Source organism: Eretmochelys imbricata, chromosome 19 (assembly GCF_965152235.1).
Source record: "Eretmochelys imbricata isolate rEreImb1 chromosome 19, rEreImb1.hap1, whole genome shotgun sequence".
Lineage (NCBI taxonomy): Eukaryota > Metazoa > Chordata > Testudines > Cheloniidae > Eretmochelys > Eretmochelys imbricata.
In genome coordinates this window covers 19,742,079-19,767,765 of record NC_135590.1, presented here as the reverse complement: position 1 = coordinate 19,767,765, position 25,687 = coordinate 19,742,079, and the positions used below count along the sequence as shown (strand labels likewise).

Here is a 25,687-nt window from a genome sequence, read left to right as displayed (position 1 = left end):
CATGTGAGTGGCTTATTTGAAACATAGATGTTCGTGTGGTATGGGATTCACTTTATGGCTGTGGCTCAGATAACCCTATTTAGATGTCTGTAGGAGACTTTCAGGAGAGTGATTTTTATTGCTCAGGTATCATTTTTCTAAATTTGATTGAATGAAAATAGCTAATAAATATACTTTTTAATTTTTAAAGGATCGTGTAGGAGGAAGAGTTGCTACATTTCGCAAAGGAAACTATGTTGCTGATCTAGGAGCCATGGTGGTAACAGGGCTGGGTGAGTCATTCAAAATAGTAAACTTTTTTAAAGGTTATTGAAAGAGAAAGGTTATAACATTCTAGTTTGGGCCTCTTCCGCGTTCAGGGTGCCCTGATATGTGATGAAGGAATCGTTCATAATAGGGATCAGTTCAATGAAGTGTGGTTGTGATATGGAAGACATTTTCTCAGTTGTCATTCTTTTCAGGTTTGTTGAAACCACTTAATTTTTTGTGGTTCCTACCAAACTCTCACCATAGTGGTTTGATTTTTGCAACAGTTCATTTGCACTGGGATTTCTGTTACTCTTCTCTTGGCAAAAAAGCTTATTTTGCCTTTATTTAAACTATTCTTACAACCATTTAGCTGAGCATCAAAGAATCATAGGGACCTCGAGAGGTCGTCTAGTCCAGTTCCCTGCAGTCATGGCAGGACCAAGTAGTATCTCCATGGGTTCTCGCAACAAATTTTTTGGTGGCGTCAGAGTGCAGCCACCAACTCTTGCTGGTGGCCGCACTTACACTTTAGGAAAAATAAATAATTCTAGAAAAAAAATAGTAAAATAATATGCACATATGTACATCCAAATCATTGTAATTCATTTATGTAAGGTTTTGGGTGGGTGTTTGTTTTTTTGCAGACTCAGTAATAAAAATCATGCACAGTTATCTCTATTCTATACTAGACCTAAAGAATAGAAACACAAATAAGGTGCTTTTTGTGTTCTTATCTTTTTTTATTATTGTTTCTTTTTCTTTTTTGGTAAAAGTGGTTGTCTGTATAACAATTCTGAAGTAAATTTAAAAATGCTTTGACATAATAGAAGTCCAAATAAAAATGAAAAAGATATCTGGGTAGCTTGGAGCTGGGGAGGGGACATACGGCTGTGGCCATCCTGGGTCTCCTCCGGATGCAGGGTGGCGGTGGGGTGGGGGTCGTGTGGCTCCAGGCACAGGGGGCATCAGGGCTCCAGCTGCGTGGGCAGAAGGGGTGGAGTCGGGGGCTAGCCTCCCCAAGGGGGGGGTTCCACCTGCTGCTCACCTCCTCACCCCTGCCCACTGCTTGCCTCCTGTGTTCCTCCTCACTCCGCCACCCACCGCTCGCTTCCTCGCTCCCCTGCCACAGACATCCTGCTGCCCACCACGAGAACTCCCGCTCACTGGTGGCTCACCACTCACCTCCTCACTCCCCCGCTTGCAGCGAGACACCCCTGTCTGCCTAGTCAGCCTGCTGCTTGCCTCCTAACTCCTCCACCAGCCCCCCCCCCACTTGCCTCACCTCCTTCCCCCCGCCTCCTCATCCAGCCCCCGCTCGCCTCCCATCTCCTCACCCCGCTCGCCTCATCACTCCCCTGCTCGGAGCCAGACCCCTCTGCCCCCTCTTCACCCTGCTGCTGCCTCGCCACTCACCTCCTTACTTCTCCACCAGCACCCCCCTGCCACTCGCCTCTTGTCTCCTCACCCCGCTGCCCGCTGCTTGCCTCCTCACACACCCCTGCTCGCCTCCTCACTCCCCTGCTCGCAGTCAGCCCCCACCACCCACCTCCTCACCCTGTTGCTGGCTTGCGATTTGCCTCCTTACTCCCCCGCCCTACCCCCCCCCCCCCCGCCCGCTGCTCACCTCACCGCTTGACTCCTCAGCCCGCTGCTCACTTTCTCACCCCCTCACCTTGCTCTTTAAGCATTGTGTGTCCCATCTGTGTCTCCAGTGAGGCGGCGCATGCAGGAGCAACAGGGACAAAGGGGAGGGGCTGATGTTCTCCCCCCTCCACTGCCCAGGAAACTGCTGTGGCCACAGGGAAACCCCTTGGTGGCCGCATTTGAGAAACTGTGATCTAGACCCGAGTTGGGCAAACTACGGCCCACGGGACCGTCCTGCCCGGGCCGTGAGCTCCCAGCCAGGGAGGGCTGGCCCCTGGGTGCTCCCCTGTGCGGGTAGCACGGTTTGCGCCTGCCCACCTCCCAGGCTTTCCAATAAGCCTGTCCTGCCACTCTGAGCGGCATGGTAAGGAGTGGGGCGGGGGTGTGGATAAGGGGCAGGAAGTCCCGGGGGGCAGTCAGGGGACAGGGGGCAGTTGGATGGGTGGGGGGCGGTCAGAAGAAAGGGAGCAGGGGGGGTTGGATGGGGGTGGAATCCTGCGGGGGGTCGGGGAGTCCTGTGCGGCTGGGGGCGGGGGGGGGGGGGACAGGGAGCAGGGGGGTTGGATAGGGGGTGGGGTCCTGGGAGGACAGTTAGCATCGGGGGTCCCGGGAGGGGGCGGTCAGGGGACAAGAAGTGGGGGGGGTGTTGGATGGGTTGGGGGGCCTGTCAGGGGGTGTGGATAGGGGTCCGGGCAGGGGGGGTTGGATGGGTCAGAGGTTCTGAGGGGGGCAGTCAGGGGGCGGGAAGTGGGAGGGGGCAGATAGGGGGCAGGGGCCAAGCTGTTTGCGGAGGCACAGCCTTCCCTACCCAGCCCTCCATACTGTTTTGCAACCCTGATGTGGCCCTTGGGCCAAAAAGTTTGCCCACCCCTGATCTAGACCATCCCTGGCAGGTGTTTGTGTAACCTGCTCTTAAAAATCTCCAATGATGGAGATTCCAGAACCTCCCTAGGTAATTTATTTCGGTGCTTAACCACCCTGACAGTTACGAAATTTTTCCTAATGTCCAACCTAAACCACCTTTGCTGCAATTTAAGCCCATTGCTTCTTGTTCTATCCTCAGAGGTTAAGGAGAACAATTCTTCTCCCTCATCCTTGTAACAACCTTTTATGTACTTGAAAACTGTTATGTCCCCTCTGTCTTCTCTTTTCCAGACTAAACAAACCCAATTTTTTCAATCTTCCCTTATAGCTCATGTTTTCTAGACCATTAATCATTTTTGTTGCTCTTCTCTGGACTTTCTCCAATTTGTCCACTTCTTTCCTAAAATTTGGCTCCCAGAATTGGACACAGTACTCCAGCTGAGGCCTAATCGGCGCAGAGTAGAGTGGAAGAATTACTTCTCATGTCTTACTTAAACACTCCACCTAATACAGTCCAGAATGATGTTCACTTTTTTTTGCAACAGTGTTGCACTGTTGACTCATTTAGCTTGTAGTCCGCTATGACCCCCAGATCCCTTTCTTCAGAACTCCTTCCGTGGCAGTCATTTCCCATTTTGTATGTGTGCAGTTGATTGTTTCTTCCTAAGTGGAATACTTTGCATTTGTCCTTGTTGAACTGCACCCTGTTTACTTCAGACCATTTCTCCAGTTTGTCCAGATCATTTTGAATTTTAATCCTATTCTCTAAAGCATTTGCAACTCCTCCCAGCTTGGTATTGTCCACAAACTTTATACGTGTACTCTATGCCATTATCTAAATCATTGATGAACATATTGAACAGAACTACACCCAGAACTGATCCCTGTTGGACCCCACTCATTATGCCTTTCCAGCGTGACTGTGAACCACTGATAACCACTGATAACTACTCTCTGGGAACGGTTTTCCCACTAGTTTTGTACCCACCTTATAGTAGCTCCATCTAGGTTGTATTTCTCTAGTTTGTGTATGAGAAGGTCATGCAAGACCAGTATCAAAAGCTTTACTAAAGTAAAGATATACCATATCTACTGCTTCCCCCCCATCCACAAGACTTGTTACCCTGTCAAAGAAAGCTATCAGGTTGGTTTGACATAATTTGTTCTTGACAAATCCATGCTGACTGTTACTTATCACCTTATTATCTTCTAGATGTTTACAAATCGATTGCTTAATTATTTGCTCCATTATCTTCCAGGTACAGAAGTTAAGATGACTGGTCTGTAATTCCTCATGTTGTCCTTGTTTCCCTTTTTATAGATTGGCACTATATTTGCCCTTTTTCAGTTTTCTGGCAGGAGCAGCACACGGCAGTGGGGAGGAGGGACAGCTGAACTGCTGGGCAGCTGCTGCACAGGGCACTTAGGGGAGCGGGGAGTTGATGGGGGAGGGGGAGGGTTCTGGTCCACCCTGGCTCCAAGCCCCCGCCAGCAGCTCCAACGGGCTGCTCTTCCCGCAAGCACTGGATAAAGCAGGCAGCTGCCAAACAACATAAGGGAGCATTGCGCAACTTTAAGCGAGCATGTTCCCTAATTGATCCGCAAGGTAACAATGAAACAACGTTAACCAGGATGACTTTAAGTGAGGAGTTACTCTCGTTTTCAACTACATGGTCACATACTAGTTTTTTTCAACAGGACCCCTGCATTATTCAGTGCACAGAATGTAATGTACTCTGGGACTGAATCAGTGTTGTGTAGCAAATGAGGTTGTGTGTGTGTCCTGCCTCATTTGTTGCAGGAATTGGAAGAGGTGTGGTTTTGTGGTTAAAGTTTATTGCTGCCCTGGAGAAGTGGGTGGTGTTCCCTGCCTCTGCCACAGAATTCCTATGTGGTGTGAGAAAGTCACTTAAACCAGGCTTTCATAGTAAGTTATTAATTGTGGTGGTGTTCTAGGTGTCCAGTGTCAGATATCTGCAGTCAATATTGTAGTAGTGCTGAGCACTCATAACTGCAACTGAATGTGATGGGAGCTAGGTGTTCGAAGTTGGACACAGCTAACAATTTTGGCCTTGCTTTCTGCCTCAGATCCCCAGCTGAATAATTGGGAGAACATTACCGCCTAATCTCACAGGACTGTTGTGAAGATAAATTCATAAATATTTGTGAAGCTCGCAGGTATTATGGTGAGACCACCAGAGAAACTGCCACTGAGGAAATTACTAATTCTGTATACAGTGTGGAGTTTGAATGATATGCATTAAATAAGGCCACACATTAAACAAGAAGGATAAAGAAATATTGAATAGCTAGCTACCCATTCACTGAATGAAGCATGGGTCCTATGGAACAAATAGTATGTGATAGTTTTATAATACACAATCATAATGCATATGTACGAATCTGAATTAAAGTTGCACGGGCAACTTGAATTTTGGCATTTCTTAACTTTTGAGTGACTCACTTTGCAACGTTTCAGAGTAACAGCCATGTTAGTCTGTATTCGCAAAAAGAAAAGGAGGACTTGTGGCACCTTAGAGACTAACCAATTTATTTGAGCATAAGCTTTCGTGAGCTACAGCTCACTTCATCGGATGCATACTGTGGAAACTGCAGAAGACATTATATACACAGAGACCATGAAACAATACCTCCTCCTACCCCACTCTCCTGCTGGTAATAGCTTATCTAAAGTGATCACTCTCCTTACAATGTGTATGATAATGGAAATGGCCCAACTTGATTATCATACACATTGTAAGGAGAGTGATCACTTTAGATAAGCTATTACCAGCAGGAGAATGGGGTAGGAGGAGGTATTGTTTCATGGTCTCTGTGTATATAATGTCTTCTGCAGTTTCCACAGTATGCATCCGATGAAGTGAGCTGTAGCTCACGAAAGCTTATGCTCAGATAAATTGGTTAGTCTCTAAGGTGCCACAAGTACTCCTTTTCTTTTCACTTTGCAACCTTATTGTTCTTTTATAGAACGGTGATAGAATGGTGATAATCTGACATAAAGAGCCAGTCTCCTCAAGGCTTCTCCTTGTACCCCTGCAGGAAAGGGGCAGGACTTCTATTCCCATTGTTTTCTGGTGGAGAAGAGTTCTGAGCCTTCAGACTTCTTAGACTTCCCTCTCTTCCTCTGGAGGGTCTGCAAGTCTCGCTTCTGTATGGAGACTTGAACAGTTCTCCATTCTGTTTCCTTTGGGCCGTTCCCAGCTTAGTTGACCTCAGTGATGCATATCTGCACATCCTTATTTGCCCATTGCACCAGCACTTTGTTTCACTCGGCCCTTGTGAACTGTATTCCTCGGGTCCCATCTCTACAGTACCAAATTTCTCAGAGCCCATTCCTTGAGAGCCCATTTCAGAGCGTTTATCCCTCAATGTGACCTTCCCTCTCTACTTTACAGTTCGTTCTGCTCTACATTTGAACCTCTGGGAGATGCATCCCTGTGGCTATTAACTCTCAAGGCTGCCCTGCTAGTTGCCACTATCTCAGAGCTTAGCTTCTTTGTAATCAACCCTCCTTATCTATAGTTCTTTCCTTGAATGGTGGTGGTGCTGGGTTGTTTTTATTATAACAGTTGCTATGAGGAGCCTTGACAATATTTGAAAGTTCTACCAGTCTGCTGAAAGATGCTGAGCACAACATAGAGATATACTAATGGGCTTTACTATTGGAATAATGGCTGCTTTTGAACTGTATTTATTGTTTTATTTTCAGGCATCTTTTTAGTCTTTGCTTGAATGTCCAATTTACTTATACAAAATCTCTTCCAGGAGGGAATCCAATGGCTGTGGTCAGCAAACAAGTAAATATGGAACTGGCTAAGATCAAACAAAAATGCCCACTTTATGAAGCCAATGGACAAGCTGTAAGTCGCAATTTTTCAAAAATAGTCTTTGCACTAAGAAATGGTTTGAAGAAAATAATGCATTATAGAGGTTTGACTTTATAAAGGATAAGGTACAGAACGATAAACTCTAACTCTGAGGTTTTGGCCGCCATTCTTTTTTTTTGTTGATGCTTGTTTTGGCAGTTGACTAGTTCACTATAACTCCTCAATGCAACCTTCCTTGGAGTTGCACTGCTGGCTAAATGTTCACAACTGGGAATGTGCAGAGGCCACTCAAGAAAAGAAGGCTACTTCCCAGTAACTGGAATTTGTCAAGATGATCCTCTGCATGTTCACATCCCCACCTGTCTTCCTCACTTAATTGGAGTCTTAATTCTTGAATTAGTGGAAGGGTGGTTGGGATCACTTCTGCTTTTATACCATCAGAGCCTTTCAAGAGGGGAGAGGTGGGTATCCCCCACAGAGTTTTGGGAAGCTTCCAGTGCACTGCCTTGATCCCTTGAATGGGAACAGGCTCATTGTGAATAACTCCCAGTTACTGGTAACTAACCTTCATTTTTACTTCTCATATGTGAAAATTGTGGCAAAGATTGTTCATAGCCCATAGAATTATTTAATGAATGCAGTGTTGTAGCTCTGTTGATCCTAGGATATGAGAGAGACAAGGCAGGTAAGATAATATCTTTTTTTGGACCAACTTCTGTTGGTGAGAAAGGTGTTAACTGGCCACTTCACCTTGAATGGTCCCTTGAAATATGTGTTAACTGCTTATGCTAAACAATCTGTGACACTGAGGTCTTGTCTACACTGGCAAGTTTCTGCACACTAAAGCAGCTTTCTGCATTGTAATTCCCGAAGTGTGCACACTGCCAAGCCATGTAGTGTGCAGAAACTGCACAGTTGCAGCGCTGTAAAAAACCCACCCCAACAAGAGGCATAGAGCTTTCTGCTTCGGGGCTACTGCGTTGCGGTGCCAGAGTAGACACCCCAGTTGATTACAGCGCTGCAATTGGCCTCTGGGAGGTGTCCCACAATGCCTGTTCTTGCCTCTCTGGCTATGGGTTTGAATTCTACTGCCCTGCCCTCAGGTGACCAACCGTCACCTCCATCCATAAATTCCTGTTTGCTCAGTGATGCGTGCAGTGGTCTCAGCGCATTTTTCCAGGTGGCCAGGCCTGCTCCATGCACCAGGCAATCCCCTGCTTGGAGCAATGCCGAGCTGCTGGACCTCATCAGCATTTGGGGAGAGGAGGCTGTCCAGTCCCAGCTGCGCTCCAGCCATAGGAGTTATGATACCTTCAGACAGATTTCACGATGCATGACAGAAAGGGGCCATGGCCAGGACACATTGCAGTGCAGGGTCAAAGGGAAAGCATTGTGGAATGCCTACCACAAGGCGCAAGAGGCAAACTGCCGTTCCAGCACTGTGCCCACGAGCTGCCTGTTCTACAAAGAGCTGAACACGATACTCAGTGGCGACCCCACCTCCACTGTGAAGGCCACTGTGGATACTTCGGTGGACTGAGTCAGGAGGAGGAATCTTGAACGAGGATGTGGAGAGGGAGGGGAACCCAGAGGCAGAGGACGACTTAGAGGTCAGAGATGCAGGCAGCTGGAAGCTCTTTTCTACCCCGGAGGAAGCTAGCCAGTCACAGCTGTCGGATCTTGGCAAAGCACAAACAGGAGAGGAGGCCCCTGGTAAGTGGATTTGATTTTTGGGAGTTGCTGAAGCAAGTTGTTGGGGGCAGGAGGGTTGGAGAAAGCAGGCTTGTGTCTGTATGATGCCCATACCATCACATGCCTAATCTGTGCGGCGGAACACGCTGTTGATTGACTCCCTCACTTCACAAGAATCTGCCTCCAAGATCCCCCAGAGACTCTCATGGAGATATTGGGCAATCTGCTTCCACAGGTTCTTTGGCACAGCTGCTTTGTTTCTTGCCCCATTAACGCCTGCACCACTCTGCCGGAGGGCGGAGGACATTGCTGCACACAGGGGAGCTACATAAGGGACAGGACAGAAGCCACAGTCTTGGAGACGATCCTCCCTTGATTCCGTGCTCACCCTCAGCAGCGAGATATCTTCCATAATGAACACAGCCTGTGGAAAATATGGGGACAGGTATGATTATCAGCCCCTCCCGGCCCCCCCCCCCCCCCCCACACACACACACACAGTGCTGGCTCTGCTCAAGAGCACAGTAGGGTCCGGGAACACTGATTTACTCTGCCCCTGTGGCTACTCGCCATTTTGGGGGTCTTGTGGCTCGTGTGCTTGCCTGGGGTCAGCCACTTAGTGACAGGTATGCAAATAGTGGCTGTCTTTTAAGTCACTGAATCAGTGTTTTGTGTGTTGCAAACAATACTGCTTCTGTAAAATTTTGTGTTTTGGCTTCACAGAGATGACTGAGGGAGCCCAGCCTCCCTCTTTATTATCACCAGCTGAATTAGAAAGAGGCCACAGAGAACTAAGGAGGACTTTCTGCATGAGGTTATGATGCACTTCGCCACTGAAAAGCAGGAATTGAAGGAGTGGCAGGACAGTGAGAAGAGGGACTGAAAGGAGAACGCCACACGCCAGAATGAAGCCACGGAGTGACTCTTAAACGTTATGGAGCGCCAAATGGACACGCTCCAGGTGATACTAACACTGCAAACCGAGCAACTCTGCGCTCACCCTCCCCTGCAGCGTCTGTCGCAAAACTCTTTCCCATGCACCCCCCAGATACCACCAACACACTCTTATCAACGTACTGGCTCCAGTCTGTACCCACGGCATTCCACTCCTCCCCTGCCACTGCAGACTCCCAGTGCCCACTGCATTCAACACCCATCCCTCTGCAGTTTCACCCTGTTGAAGTACAGTACCTGCTACACTGTACTCTAAGGGAGAAGGCTGGATATGATCCCTGGACATACACAAATCTTTAAATGTCCCTGGAGCCCACCTCCTCCCGATACCTTCTCTTCCCCCATCTCCCTCAGTGCTGATGTGTTTTTTTGTTTGTCTCTCTCCTCTGGTGGTTGTTTTTTAATAAAAGAATTGTGTTGGTTTAAAAGCAATCTTTATTCTATTAACTGAAAGCAAACAGAGCCCTGCAAAGCAACAGACAATTATCTTAAACCTTCGTATTACATCATCTGCACCAATCACAATCACCTCCTAGCATTACAATCATTGCACTCCAGAGCATAGCAACAAATATTAGTGGCTTTCAGCTTCAAATTGCTGCCTTAAGGAGGGAGAGATAGCTCAGTGGTTTGAGCACTGGCCTGCTAGACCCGGGGTTGTGCGCTCAGTCCTTGAGGGGCCATTTAGGGATCTGGGGCAAAAAAAAAATAATTTTTTTTTTTTGGATGATTTAGTTGGGGATTGGTCCTGCTTTGAGCAGGGGGTTGCACTAGATGACCTCCTGAGGTCCCTTCCAACCCTGATATTCTATGATCCCTGATCCTTATGGCCCTGCGCTGCGCCCCTCTAATAGCTCTGGTCTCTGGCTGTTCAAATTCAGCCTCCAGGCACTGAACCTCAGCGGTCCAGCCCTGAGTGAAGCTTTCACCCTTCCCTTCCCAAATATGGAGCATACAGCACGTTGCTATAAGCATAGGAATATTGTCATCAGCCAGGTCCAGCTTCCCATAGAGGCAGCGCCAGCAGGCCTTTAAACAGCCAAAAGCACGCTCAACAGTCATTCTGCACTTGCTCAGCCTGTTGACCCGCTCCTTGCAGCTGTCAAGGTGCCCCATGTATGGCTTCATAAGCCATGGCATTAAGGGGTAGGCAGGGTCTTCCAGGATCACAATGGACATTTTGACTTCCCTTACGGTGGTCTTCTGGTCCGGGAAGAAAATCCCTGCTTGCAGCTTCCTGAACAGGCCAGTGTTCCGAAAGATGCACGCGTCATGCACCTTTCCAGACCAGCCTGCGTTAATGTCTGTAAAACGCTCATGGTGATCCACAAGAGCCTGGAGAACCATAGAGAAATACCCCTTGCAATTAATGTTCTCGGTGGCTAGGTGGTTTGGTGCCAGAATTGGAATATGCGTACTATCTATCACCTCTCTGCAGTTAGCCCATTTGTGCAAAGCGATTTACAATGTCACGCATGTTGCCCAGAGTCACGGTCTTTTGGAGCAGGATGCAATTAATGGCCTTGCAGGCTTCTATCAACACGAGTCCAATGGTTGACTTTCGCACTCCAAACTGGTTAGCAACCGATTGGTAGCAGTCTGGAGTAGCCAGCTTCCACAGTGCAATCGCCACACGCTTCTCCAGTGGCAGGGCAACTCTCATTCTTGTGTCCTTGCACCGCTGGGCTAGGGCGAACTCAGTACACAGTGCCATGAGCGTGGCTTTCCTCATCCGAAAGTGCTGCAGCCACTTCTCGTCATCCCAGACGTGCATAACTATGTGATCCCACCACTCAGTGCTTGTTTCCTGAGCCCAAAAACGGCATTCCACTGTGGTTAGCACTTCCATGAATACCGCAAGCAATCTCGTTTCGTAGCTAGTACGCGTTGTGAGATAAACGTTGCACTCCTCTTGCCTTTGTAGTTTAAGGAATAACTCCACTGCCACTCGTGACATGTTAGTCACAGTGAGCAGAATACTGGTCAACAGTTAGGGATCCATTCCTGCAGACCGAAGAGGCAGGGGACGCAGTACACAAACCATTTAAAGATGGTGCCAAATGCAAAAGGAAGCACAGGGATTGCTGGGATGAAAAGCAATGCAGGACAGGGCATTGGGACAGTACCCAGGATGCCCTGCAACCCCCTCCTCCTTCTCACAACTCTTAGCTGCAGAAGAAGAAGAGATGCTCTGTTGGACAGCTGCCCAAAGTGCACTGCTCTGAATACTGCTGCAAGTGCCGCAAGTGTGAACACACTATTGTGCAGGGAGCTGACAGTGTGAACACACAACAGCGGTTTCCCTGCAGCGCTCTCTTAGCGGCACTGTAACTGCCAGCGCTGTAACTCTGCCAGTGTAGACATACCTTGAGTACATCTCCCAGACCTGAAGAAGAGCTCTGTGTAAGCTTGAAAGCTTCTCTCTCTCTCTCCAGGAAGGTGGTCCAATAAAAGATATTACCTCACCTACCTCATCTCTCTCAATCATTGAATATAGTGTGTTTTTTTATGCTTCCTACGTGTACTCCATAATTTCCCTTTCTAACCTGCATGACAAGTTAAGGTTAGTTACGATGTTATGGGTATACCTGTCTGCCTTCAAAGAACTGCTGCCACTGTATAAGGGAAGCTGCTGATCCCTGAGCTGTAACTGCTCTGTGGCTGAGCAGAGTACTTCAATCTCCAGGTCTGTCAGTCTGGCACTAATGTTACTTAAACTAGTCATGCTCAAACTAGCTTTCCAAATCCCATTCAGTCCTTACTTTGCCTGAGTTTATTTTCTCTGCAGCTTGTCAGAATATTTGTGTACAGTATAAATAGAATTCTCATTTTTTCCTACCACCATCATCTGCTCAATTCATTCAAAGCCAGACTGACAGCATGTATTTGATAGTACCTTTGCTTCCACAGTGCTGCATTGTTCCACAGATGTTGCATACACTGAAATTGACTACACTGAGAAGACACGATAGGTATAGAAATGCAGCAAAAGGACAGGACTGTTTAAATTTGCTTGCTCAGGCATGGTGTGATTCTTCAACATCATGTGCGCTTTCTGTTTTCCATTTGTATTATTTGTCTGTGCCGTTTCTTTAGCCTTGTTTCACCCTAAATGCACATAGGACCTGCTGGAAGCTGTTTCATTCTTATGTTCACTCTTGGTTTTCTCTTTTCTGAGACTTACCACAATCTGTGTTTTTGTTTTGTTTTTTTGGTTGTTGCCACTGCTAAAAATGTAAGTGATGATTAGCTGCTTCTGCAATGCTTTAAACCTTGTTTTGATTTTACCCTATTGTACAAAATTTACCTTGAAACAGCTATCGGGCTATTTATTATTTATTTCTCTTTCTGCTGCAATGGTTAAAAGGACACTGTCAAGGTATCACTTATAATTTTTTAAAATCCCTTTTTTTACTGTTTATAATAATCCCTGAGTTTAAAATTGAAATAATTTGTTGCTGAACACTTTTTTTCCTTCAGTGGTACATTCACATTGACTTCTTGTTGTTGGGTTGCTCATGAATGTTGGGCAGATAACTTTGAACCGTTTTAGGGGAGAAAAAAATTTACACTGACTACGCAAACTGAAAGGAAATACGTAGGTCTCATGTTGGACCTACAGCCTTGACAGTGTCCCTTTAAATATGCCTCCCGACTAGTACTGGAGCCAAAGTGCAGGCACCCACTTCACTATGAACTTCCTCAGTTTGTGTCTCCATCTTCCCTGTCATCATCAGCAACTGAGATTAAAGCCTGTCTCAGTCCAGTTGGAAGGGTATGAAATCTGCTACTCTCTATTCTGTACAAGACATTTTGATTAACCCTCACCTTTAGTATATACACAGGAGACAAGTTGCAATTCACCACCCAGAGCTGCTTGGGAGTTGTCGCAGCCTTCCTGAGGAAGCAGCTTTTGAGAGGTTTTTAGGAGAGGCACTCTGCAGTGCAGTGGTCACATCTAGGATTTACAGGGCCAGGGATAAGTAGTAGGAGGATGCCCCTCACCCTGTCGAATTGTCTCCTGGAGAAAGTAGCCCTGTGTCTGTCCCTTGCCTCCAGAGAGGACTCTCCTGTAAGCCTGACACATGCTATTTCTGACACTTTATCTCTGCCAATCTGCCTTCCTTTATGGTGCTTGCTGTTTTCTCTCCTCTTTTTCTTTGACCTATTTGTCCCTGCCCCCTCATGTGTTCTCACCCCCTTTTTTTCTTTGTGCTCAGACTCCTAGGGTTTTTTTGCCCTAATTCCCTCACTCTCTCTTATCAGGGTCAGGACAGCTGAAGCTCCTTAGAGCTCCTCCCATGTTCTCAGAGCTCAGGAAAAGGCTCCACAATGCATATCCCTGCTGGCCCCTCCCCACATCTCCAGCAACAGTAACCACTGGTCAGACCTGCAGCTGCTACACTTAACAGCTGGACTGTGCTGCTGTGCACTTGACATAGGGGTTGCCATCCAGTGGGATGAGGGAGGCCTCAAACACTGACCTAGTAGAACTATTGTGGCTCTATGTAGTGCTGTGTTGAAGGTTCAGCGGTGTCACAGTAGCAACACCAAAAGTGTTTAAAGAAATGCTCCCCTACTACACAGTAAGATTGAAAAACTTATCTAACTACCAGCAATACCCCTACTTCATCCAGGAATAGATGAGGTTGCCAGGGGGCACTGCTTGCGCCATTTGTAGCCAAGCTTCCACCTATGTAGTACCTTCCTTCTGCCTGATCAGCATACCTCACGCCCTCGCTGAAGGCTTGATGTGCACAAAGCCTCATCGGAAGGTGGCAAACAGCTCAGTAGAGCCAGGGTGCACCTTTCTGACATCCGAAAGCATGTACACATGGCCCACAGGTAAGCCATTGGACCTCAGGTGTTTAACTTCAACCTTTAGTTGAGGAAGCCTTTTTCTACTGACTTGTGTTTTGCAGTCATGGGGGAGCCCAGTGAACAATTCTAGTTGCCTGTTTACCAATTCAGAGGTGAGAAAGAGAGAGGAACTTGGCAGATTATCCCTAAATACCTTGCATACTTTTCTTGTCTGATCATTTTGAAGAATTTAAGACTTCAAAACTTACAGGTGCCGCCCTCAGCTTCTTTTTGTTTACTATATCTTTTTTTAAAGTGTATGACACAGGGCAGTAAAGTAATGATTCTATCAACACCAGTGTAACATTACACGTCTGTGCTCTACCTTGCTCTTTTGCATATTACTTCATTGCTATATACACTGCTCACATTTTGAGGGGGAAGGATTGGAGGCAACTTGTGTTACTGAATTAAAAACATATCTTGTAGTGGAATTAGCACCACAATGGAAAAGGAAGTCTAAGCTTCATGGTTCTGAAGTCTTTCTGGACTTCTTAATTTTACCAGCCTCCACTCCACACCTGTTAAGTTCCTCCTTAATTAAGTATTCGTATCTGGAGGTTTGGTGTTTGTTTTTTTTTTTTTTAATTTACAGAGACAAATCTGTTCTTTGACTTTCAGGTTCCTAAAGAGAAAGATGAAATGGTGGAGCAGGAATTCAACCGTTTGCTGGAGGCCACCTCCTATCTCAGTCATCAGCTGGACTTCAATGTCCTCAATAACAAGCCAGTCTCCCTAGGACAGGCTCTGGAGGTTGTCATACAGTAAGTGACCTCATGCTTTGCTGATAGAAATTAATAGTCTCATAGACTTTAAGGCCAGAAGGGACCATCATGATCATCTAGTCTGATCTCTCCTGCACATCACAAGCGATAGAACCTCGCCCACCCACTCCTGTAATAGATCCCTAACCTCTGGCTGAGTTACTGAAGTCCTCAAATAATGATTTAAAGACTTCAAATTACAGAGAATCTACCATTTACACTAGTTTAAACTTACAAGTGATCTGTGCCCCATGCTGCAGAGGAAGATGAAAAACTCACAGGGTCTCTGCCAATCTAACTGGGGGGAAAATTCCTTCCCAATCCCAAATATGGACCCTGAGCATTTTGGCAAGACACAGCAGCCAGACACCTGGGAAAGAATCCTCTGCAGTAACTCAGAGCCCGCCCCGTCTAGTGTTGCATCACCGGCCATTGAAGATATTTGCAACTGGCAGTCGTAGATTGGCTACATGACATTGTAGGCAGTTTCATCATCCCATCCATAAACTTACCTTTGAAAAATCATGGAAGATGGGGGAAATTCCAGAGGACTAATAGACAGATATAATGCCAGTCTATAAAAAGGGGAATAAAGACAACCCAGGGAATTACAGACCAGTCAGCTTAACTTCAGTACCCAGAAAGAGCAAATAATCAAGCAGTCAGTTTACAAACACCTAGAAGATAATATGGTGATAAGTAACAGTCAAGAACAAATCATGTCAAACCAACCTAATGGCTTCCTTTGACAGGGTAACAAGCCTTGTAGATAGGGGGAAAGTGGTAGAGGTGGTGTATCTTTATTTTAGTAAGGCTATTAATACTGTCTCACGTGGCTGTCTCATAAACACCAAAGTAGGGAATATAGCTTAGATGGAACTATCAAAAGGTGGGTGCATAACTTCTCTGGAAACGGTTTTCCAACCAGTTATCAATGTTTCACAGTGAAGCTGGAAGGGCATATCGAGTGGGGTCTTGCAGGGATCAGTTCTGGATCCAGTTCTGTTCAGTATCTTCATCAATAATTTAGATAATGGCAGAGAGTACAATTACAAAGTGATCACATGATCACAGTTTTCAAATACATAAAAGTTTTTTACAAGGAGGAGGAGGGAGAAAAATTGTTCTCCTTAACCTCTAAGAATAGGACAAGAATCAATGGGCTTAAATTGCAGCAAGTGCACTTTAGGTTGGACATTAGGAAAAACTTGCTAATTGTCAGGGCAAAGTACTCAAATAAATTGCCCAGGGAGGTTGCAGAATCTCCGTCACTGGAGCTTTTTAAGAGCAGGTTAGACAAACGCTTGCCAGGCATGGTCTAAAATAATACTTAGTCCTGCCATAAGTGCAAGGGACTGGACTAGATGACCACTCGAGGTTCCTTCCAGTCCTGTGATGCTATGATTACCCGTATTAAAAACTGAAGCAAAGTATTCATTTAGGTGTTGGTCCATGCCTAGATTCTTTCATCACCACCACCACAGTGAGTAGTGGTCCCACTTCTTTCCTTGTTTTCTTCTTATTTATATGGCTATAGAACCTTTTACTAATGGTTTTCTTTTCCTTTGCAAGGTCCAACTCTGCTTGTTTTTTCGTAGATCTCACTTTTTCCTTGCACTTACTGACTTCCAAGACGTAGCTTTCCTTGGTGATCCATCCCTTCTTCCATTCCTTGTAGGCTTTCTGCTTTCTCTTGTTAGGCAAAAAGATTCTTTTCCCCAAGAATCAGGCAAGCACAAACAGTACTGAAGGAGGATTTATTCACGGCACTGGGAAGACTGGTAAACAGCTTCAAAAATATGGTGCCACATTGGCCAGTTATATACATTCTCTTATTAATTCATTTGCATTTATTTGTACATTGTTGCAAGTAAAAAGAAAACTCTTAACAAAGATAATAATAGGAACAGTACATACTGTGATACAGCATGGCCAGACGGCAGCAGGAGAGTGTTAGAAGGGAGCTTTATACCCTGTAGAGGGAAGAAAGTTTGCTATAGATTAGAGCACCTGAAGCCAGTCACCTGATACAACCCCCCTGCTTCAATCATACAAGGAAAGGAGTTGAAGCAGAGTGGATTGGTGTTGGAGCAGAGAGCAGTTTGGAGGAGTTGAAGCAGAGGAGAGTTTGGAGAAATGCTGTGGTGGGCTAAGAAGACCAAGACCCTAGGTAAAGGGACATCTGGTTTGTGCAGAGGGGGGGCAGGAAGCCCCACAAGCTGAAGGGCAGGAAAGGGAAGTAGCCCAGGGGAAGGAACCTCTAGTTCAAGCGGTTTACCACTATCCCTAGGGTCCCTTGGCTGGGACCCAGAGTGGAGGGCGGGCCTGGGTCCCTCCCTCTCCACTCCCCTCCCCTAAGACACTAGTGGGGCAGTTAATACCCCAGTTCAGGGGCGAGAAACAGTGCCCTGAGCCCTTCCCAAGAAGAGAGAGCACGAGACCCATCAAAGTAGTGCCGGCAGTTTGCCACAATATGTATAGAGGTCATCCTGATTACATCGAGTATCTATGGCTACCTAGCGGGGGGAAGAGGCTGGGTGGGGGGGTAGGGATGAGTGCTCACAGATATCTGGGGGTCCTGGGGGTGGTCAGCATTGTCCTTCCTTACCGATAAACTGAGTTACTGGGTGGACATTTGAATATCTGAGTTATCATGTATTGACAGAAGCCATTGTGCTTGGGCCTCTGAAGCATTTCTGCTTGATCTGTGGTTTCTGCCTTAGCTGTTAGCTAAATTTTAACTCTTGCTTGACAATTCCCTCCTGTTGACATATCAAACTTTTAGGTGAGATAAAGTTAATACTTCGATATACATGATCTGTTTTAGGGTTGCCCAAGGGGGAAGGGAGAGGGGAATTGGGGGAAGGGGGTAAAGGTAGGAAACATAGTAAGATTTTTAAGTGTGTGTCTAAAGTACCCACACATGACGAGAGGTTAGTAACACAAATATAGGAGCAGCAGCAGCTGTTGTTTGGACAGTGGCCCACTGGGAGATGGGGCTGTAGGATGCATTATGAACAGGATTTTTTAGTCAGGTGATGGTTTGATTGGAGAGCTGGACTTCAGTGTGACCTTCGGTGACGTAGTTATGAACGGTGGTAGACGCAGCAGCCAGGACTACTTTGAGAAGTAGCTCCTTGGCCAGTTGAACCAGTATATTGTCCAGGTATAGGTTGTTATACCACCGAGGAGCCGTTGTCATTCCCGCGAACACACAGTCGGGGAGGTGCACATAGAATCATAGAATATCAGGGTTGGAAGGGACCTCAGGAGGTCATCTAGTCCAACCCCCTGCTCAAAGCAGGACCAATTCCCAATTAAATCGTCCCAGCCAGAGCTTTGTCAAGCCTGACCTTAAAAACTTCTAAGGAAGGAGATTCTACCACCTCCCTAGGTAACGCATTCCAGTGTTTCACCACCCTCCTAGTGAAAAAGTTTTTCCTAATATCCAACCTAAACCTCCCCCACTGCAACTTGAGACCATTACTCCTTGTCCTGTCATCTTATACCACTGAGAATAGTCTAGAACCATCCTCTTTGGAGCCACCTCTCAGGTAGTTGAAAGCAGCTATCAAATCCCCCCTCATTCTTCTCTTCTGCAGGCTAAACAATCCCAGCTCCCTCAGCCTCTCCTCATAGCTCATGTGTTCCAGTCCCCTAATCATTTTTGTTGCCCTTCGCTGGACTCTCTCCAATTTCTCCACATCCTTCTTGTAGTGTGGGGCCCAAAACTGGACACAGTACTCCAGATGAGGCCTCACCAATGTCGAATAGAGGGGAACGATCATGTCCCTCGATCTGCCGGCTATGCCCTACTTATACATCCCAAAATGCCATTGACCTTCTTGGCAACAAGGGCGCACTGTTGACTCATATCCAGCTTCTCGTCCACTGTCATCCCTAGGTCCTTTTCCGCAGAACTGCTGCCTAGCCATTCGGCCCCTAGTCTGTAGCGGTGCATGGGATTCTTCCGTCCTAAGTGCAGGACCCTGCACTTATCCTTATTGAACCTCATCAGATTTCTTTTGGCCCAATCCTCCAATTTGTCTAGGTCCCTACCTATCCCTATCCCTACCTGCCACCGTATCTACCACTCCCCCTAGTTTAGTATCATCCGCAAATTTGCTGAGAGTGCAATCCACACCATCCTCCAGATCATTTATGAAGATATTGAACAAAACCAGCCCCAGGACCGACACTTAGGGCACTCCACTTGATACCGGCTGCCAACTAGACATGGAGACATTGATCACTGCCCGTTGAGCCCGATAATCTAGCCAACTTTCTACCCACCTACATCACCTAGGGTAAATGAGTCAGTAATTTGCAGGCACATGGAAGTGTTTGTCTGGCACTGTAGTGGTCCATACATGTAATAAGATGCAGCGGTGATGAAACACCACTGAGTAGAGGATACTTGTACAGCAATTTCACCATCTGCAAGAGGAAGGACATCCACAACCACAGAAGAGGACAAGGTTAAAGGACAAAGGGTAGAACAGGAACACACAGTGTAACTGTCCGTTTCTGTACAACAGTTTGAGGTTGTCATCAGTGTAGCGTCACCGGGGGATGGTGCCAGGTATCCGGATAGCCCTACTTTGTACACTATATTGTTAGTTACATATTTTATAGACTTAAAATGGAAAGAAGAAGGAAACACATGGGTAGGGATGACAGAAGGGTACACGAAGGAAATTAAAGGAGAAGGGTGAGTCTGGAGGAAGTAAAGAGGCTACTGTTAGTTGAGTAGAAATGCCTGCAATGTGGGAAAGGGTAGGGGAGGAAAGGGTATGGGACGGGGGAAAACCCAGGCATACATTTAACATGTCTTCTTTTGCAGTGTTAAACAGATCACGAGCTAGCATATCACAAGCATGACCTTTAGCTTGTGACTTAGCCAGGTTGACTATAGCATTTGAGGGTTTTTTTAAATGATTTTGTAGAAATCCTTTATGACTACATTAATTGCAGTTAGAGTATAAGATAACCCAGTGTTAGAATGCTTAAGGGCTTGGGTGGTTTGGCCTTTGACCCAAGAATTGTATGACTTTTCAGAATTCAAATTAAGAGTATTTAGTATGGAACTGGAGCTTTCAAAAAATCCTCCAATGTCACCTAACATGCTGCGTTTTTGTCTTTTGGCTGTACGGGCTTGAATAACATATTGGTGCATTAGAACCTGTAGCTGGCCCTGAAGCCATCGCAGGGAGCTGGGGAGGTCTGAAGATACGTTTTACAAGGGTGCCGAAAAACTGGACAAATCATATTTAACTTGAACAGAAACCATAAGAATTATGCAAAAGTGTGTTGTTGGGGCCTACTTGAATAATGCCGTCCAGGGGGGTAGAATCCAATGTCGGACAGACAGTAAGCAGGGAGAATCCACAAGTGTTTAGACTGTAACAATGTATATTAGTAAAATGCAAACATTTAACCGGGTGCACACACTGTTCCTGACAGTAGTGTCCCTCCATCCTAGGTTCCCACAGCAGAGGAGGAATGTCCTGCATTTACAAACACTGTCATATTCCTGAAAACTACCCAATCCTCCCACACACATTCCCATCGATACTCTCCCAACCTATTAGCAGCCTCATAAATGTTGTGAATTTTAACCGATCCATCCGAGGCCCTTGAAATAGAATAGTTCGTTTTAGTGGAGTGCCCTTAAATTGGCAGTCTGTCACACTAAGCTCGATAAGTTTATGGAGGGGATGATATGATGGGATAGCCTAATTTTGGTAGTTAATTTATCTTCAACTATTAGCGATAGATATGCCCAATGGCCTATGATGGGATGTTAGGTGGGGTGACATCTGAGTTGCTACAGAGAATTATTTCTTGGGTGTCTGGCTGGTGAGTCTGGCCCACATGCTCAGGGTTTAGCTGATCGCCATATTTGGGGTCGGGAAGGAATTTTCCTCCAGGGCAGATTGGCAGAGGCCCTGCGGGTTTTTCGCCTTCCTCTGCAGCGTGGGGCATGGATCACTTGCTGGAGGATTCTCTGCACCTCAAAGTCTTTAAACCACGATTTGAGGACTTCGATAGCTCAGACATAGGTTAGGGGTTTGTTCCAGGAGTGGGTGGGTGAGCTTCTGTGGCCTGCGTTGTGCAGGAGGTCAGACTAGACTATCATAATGGTCCCTTCTGACCTTAAAGTCTATGATTATTTGTCTCTTGGTTCTTTTCCCAACATTTTATGGTTGGGCACCCTGGAATTGGAGGCCCTATATGTGTGAAAAGAAAAGGAGTACTTGTGGCACCTTAGAGACTAACCAATTTATTTGAGCATAAGCTTTCGTGAGCTACAGCTTACTTCATCGGATGCATACTGAGAAAGTGTAGAAGATCTTTTTATACACACAAAGCATGAAAAAATACCTCCCCCCACCCCACTCTCCTGCTGGTAATAGCTTATCTAAAGTGATCACTCTCCTTACAATGTGTATGATAATCAAGTTGGGCCATTTCCAGCACAAATCTAGGTTTTCTCTCACACACACCCCCACACACACAAACCCACTCTCCTGCTGGTAATAGCTTATCTAAAGTGACCACTCTCCTTACAATATGTATGATAATCAAGGTGGGCCATTTCCAGCACAAATCCAGCGTTTAACAAGAACGTCTGAGGGGGGCGGAGGGGTAGGAAAAAACAAGGGGAAATAGGTTACCTTGCATAATGACTTAGCCACTCCCAGTCTCTATTCAAGCCTAAGTTAATTGTATCCAATTTGCAAATGAATTCCAATTCAACAGTTTCTCGCTGGAGTCTGGATTTGAAGTTTTTTTGTTGTAATATCGCAACTTTCATGTCTGTAATTGCGTGACCAGAGAGATTGAAGTGTTCTCCGACTGGTTTATGAATGTTATAATTCTTAACATTTGATTTGTGTCCATTTATTCTTTTACGTAGAGACTGTCCAGTTTGACCAATGTCCATGGCAGAGGGGCATTGCTGGCACATGATGGCATATATCACATTGGTGGATGTGCAGGTGAACGAGCCTCTGATAGTGTGGCTGATGTTATTAGGCCCTGTGATGGTGTCCCCTGAATAGATACGTGGGCACAGTTGGCAACGGGCTTTGTTGCAAGGATAGGTTCCTGGGTTAGTAGTTCTGTTGTGTGGTATGTGGTGTGGCTTCTTTTCCCTTGGGGAATTCCACCATGATTTCAACAATTTCCATCCCACCATCAACCTCAGCCTGGTCCAGTCCACGCAAAAGATCCACTTCCTGGACACTACAGTGCTAATAAACAATGGTCACATAAACACCAGCCTATACCGGAAACCTACTGACCGCTATTCCTATCTACGTGCCTCCAGCTATTACCCTGACCACACAACACGATCCATCGTCTACAGCCAAGCTCTGCGATACAACCGCATTTGCTCCAACCCCTCAGACAGACAAACACCTGCAAGGTCTCTATCAAGCATTCTTACAACTACAATACCCACCTGCGGAAGTGAAGAAACAGATTGATAGAGCCAGAAGAGTTCCCAGAAGTCACCTACTACAGGACAGGCCTAACAAAGAAAATAACAGAACGCCACTAGCCGTCACCTTCAGCCCCCAACTAAAACCACTCCAACGCATTATTAAGGATCTACAACCTATCCTAAAGGATGACCCAACACTCTCACAAATCTTGGGAGACAGGCCAGTCCTTGCCTACAGACAGCCTCCCAACCTGAAGCAAATACTCACCAGCAACCACATACCACACAACAGAACCACTGACCCAGGAATCTATCCTTGCAACAAAGCCCGTTGCCAACTGTGCCCACATATCTATTCAGGGGACACCATCACAGGGACTAATAACATCAGCCACACTATCAGAGGCTCGTTCACCTGCACATCCACCAATGTGATATATGCCATCATGTGCCAGCAATGCCCCTCTGCCATGTACATTGGTCAAACTGGACAGTCTCTACGTAAAAAAATAAATGGACACAAATCAGATGTCAAGAATTATAACATTCATAAACCAGTCGGAGAACACTTCAATCTCTCTGGTCACGCAATTACAGACATGAAAGTTGCGATATTACAACAAAAAAACTTCAAATCCAGACTCCAGCGAGAAACTGCTGAATTGGAATTCATTTGCAAATTGGATACAATTAACTTAGGCTTGAATAGAGACTGGGAGTGGCTAAGTCATTATGCAAGGTAACCTATTTCCCCTTGTTTTTTCCTACCCCCCCCACCCCCCGACGTTCTTGTTAAATGCTGGATTTGTGCTGGAAATGGCCCACCTTGATTATCATACATATTGTAAGGAGAGTGGTCACTTTAGATAACCTATTACCAGCAGGAGAGTGGGGTGGGGAGAGGTGTTTTTTCATGCTTTGTGTGTATAAAAAGATCTTCTACACTTTCCACAGTATGCATCCGATGAAGTGAGCTGTAGCTCACGAAAGCTTATGCTCAAATAAATTGGTTAGTCTCTAAGGTGCCACAAGTACTCCTTTTCTTGGATTTAAACTTGGAGAGTGTCAGTTTGGATGAGCTATTACCAGCAGGAGAGTGAGTTTGTGTGTGTATGGGGGTGGGTTTTTGGAGGGGGGTGAGGGAGTGAGAGAACCTGGATTTGTGCAGGAAATGGCCTAACTTCATTATCATGCACATTGTGTAAAGAGTTGTCACTTTGGATGGGCTATCACCAGCAGGAGAGTGAATTTGTGTGGGGGGGTGGAGGGTGAGAAAACCTGGATTTGTGCTGGAAATGGCCTAACCTGAAGATTACTTTAGATAAGCTATTACCAGCAGGACAGTGGGGTGGGAGGAGGTATTGTTTCATATTCTCTGTGTATATATAAAGTCTGCTGCAGTTTCCACGGTATGCATCTGATGAAGTGAGCTGTAGCTCACGAAAGCTCATGCTCAAATAAATTGGTTAGTCTCTAAGGTGCCACAAGTACTCCTTTTCTTTTTGCGAATACAGACTAACACGGCTGCTACTCTGAAACCTTTTCTTTTTGCGAATGCAGACTAACAGGGCTGTTACTCTGAAACCTATATGTGTGGACGCACATCCCACGAGGCTAAATATCCATTTACAGTCCATATTTGGTGAGATGCAGGGAGGGAGCCGAAGGCTGCTCCCGGGCTGTGGTAGTTGGATTGGGACCTTGGTCCCAGGATCCTTATGGGGGCGAGCTTGTAACCACGATAGGTCCCGGGTGGTCCTGTCTGGGGGTAAGCCAAGTGTCTGGTTTCTTTACCCATTTGCCGCTGCCTCCTGCAGGGAGTTGCACATACTGACCAGCTATTAAACAGGTATTTTGTGTAACGTGTACCAAGGGCGGGTCCCAGGAGCCTGCGTCAGGTATGTTTGCCAGGAAGATGAACATGGGGAGCCACATTTGTTACCTAAAAGGATACAATATAAACAGAATGAATTCATTTATACATTTTAATTCTGGTTTTATGGACCCATGTTGAGATTCCTTGCACTTTCACCGAGGTATTTGTATGGGCCAATACCATGTGCAGGCCGGAGTATTTTCGCTGAAGTACCCTGGGATTATGTGTCCTTACCATAACGTGATCTCCCTCCTGCATGTCCGCCCAAGACAGGGTTTCTGGAGGGTCCTGGGCTGCTTGTCGATCTTGGACAGTTAGTTTTAGGGGTTGTAAGACTTAATTTAAATGTTTGATATATTCCCGTACAGTGTCAGAGACCGGGGGAGGGGAGCCGGGACTACACATCCTTCGCTCAGCGACATGGTCATTCCAGTAATGAGTTTGAAGGGCAAAATTCCTGTGCTGGCTGTAGGGCTTGCCCTCATAGAAAGAAGGGCAGTGGGTAGTTGTGCTACCCAGTTGGTTCCTTGAGATAGTAAAGCCTTTGTGGGTTTTTTTTAAAGTTTGGTTTGCTCATTCTACCAGTCCAGAACTCTCAGGGCGGTATGGACAGTGGAATTTCTGTTTGATGCTTAGGGCAGCGCAGACCTCCTTCATGAGTCGTCCTGTAAAATGCGTTCCTTGAGCTGAGTCTATTGAACAGGGTAGGCCACATCGGGGGCAAAATTCGTTGGCAATTGGCCACTGTTCCTGCATCATTCTTAGAGGTGGGGAAGGCTTCAATCCATTGAGTAAAGTGATTAATTAGAACCAAGCAATATTTTTTTTTCCTTTGGTAGGTAGCAAGGGAACTATAAAATCAATTTGAATTTTTTGCATAGGGCCCGTGGGTCGAGGCTGATGTCTCATGGCTATTTTAAGCTTTTTGCCTTCATTACATTTAGCGCATACAAGGCATAGTCACTTATGCTGGCTAGATTGTTGGGCTCAACGGGTAGTGATCAATGGCTCCATGTCTAGTTGGCAGCCGGTGTCAAGTGGAGTGCCCCAGGGGTCGGTCCTGGGGCCGGTTTTGTTCAATATCTTCATAAATGATCTGGAGGATGGTGTAGATTGCACTCTCAGCAAATTTGCGGATGATACTAAACTAGGGGGAGTGGTAGATACGGTGGCAGGTAGGGATAGGGATAGGTAGGGACCTAGACAAATTGGAGGATTGGGCCAAAAGAAATCTGATGAGGTTCAATAAGGATAAGTGCAGGGTCCTGCACTTAGGACGGAAGAATCCAATGCACCGCTACAGACTAGGGGCCGAATGGCTAGGCAGCAGTTCTGCGGAAAAGGACCTAGGGGTGACAGTGGATGAGAAGCTGGATATGAGTCAGCAGTGTGCCCTTGTTGCCAAGAAGGCCAATGGCATTTTGGGATGTATAAGTAGGGGCATAGCGAGCAGATCGAGGGACGTGATCGTTCCCCTCTATTCGAC

General features: G+C 46.3%; 1 protein-coding gene across 2 annotated transcripts in view; it reads left to right on the top strand.

Annotated features, from left to right (window-relative positions):
- KDM1A (lysine demethylase 1A) overlaps window positions 1-25,687 on the top strand; it is a 185,349-nt gene that overhangs the window by 74,392 nt on the left and 85,270 nt on the right. For both annotated transcript variants that reach the window (XM_077838122.1, XM_077838121.1), the window contains 3 exons: window positions 191-272; window positions 6,544-6,638; window positions 14,733-14,875. In XM_077838122.1, the coding sequence (XP_077694248.1) occupies window positions 191-272; window positions 6,544-6,638; window positions 14,733-14,875 (320 nt within the window). The remainder of the gene's footprint in view (window positions 1-190; window positions 273-6,543; window positions 6,639-14,732; window positions 14,876-25,687) is intronic.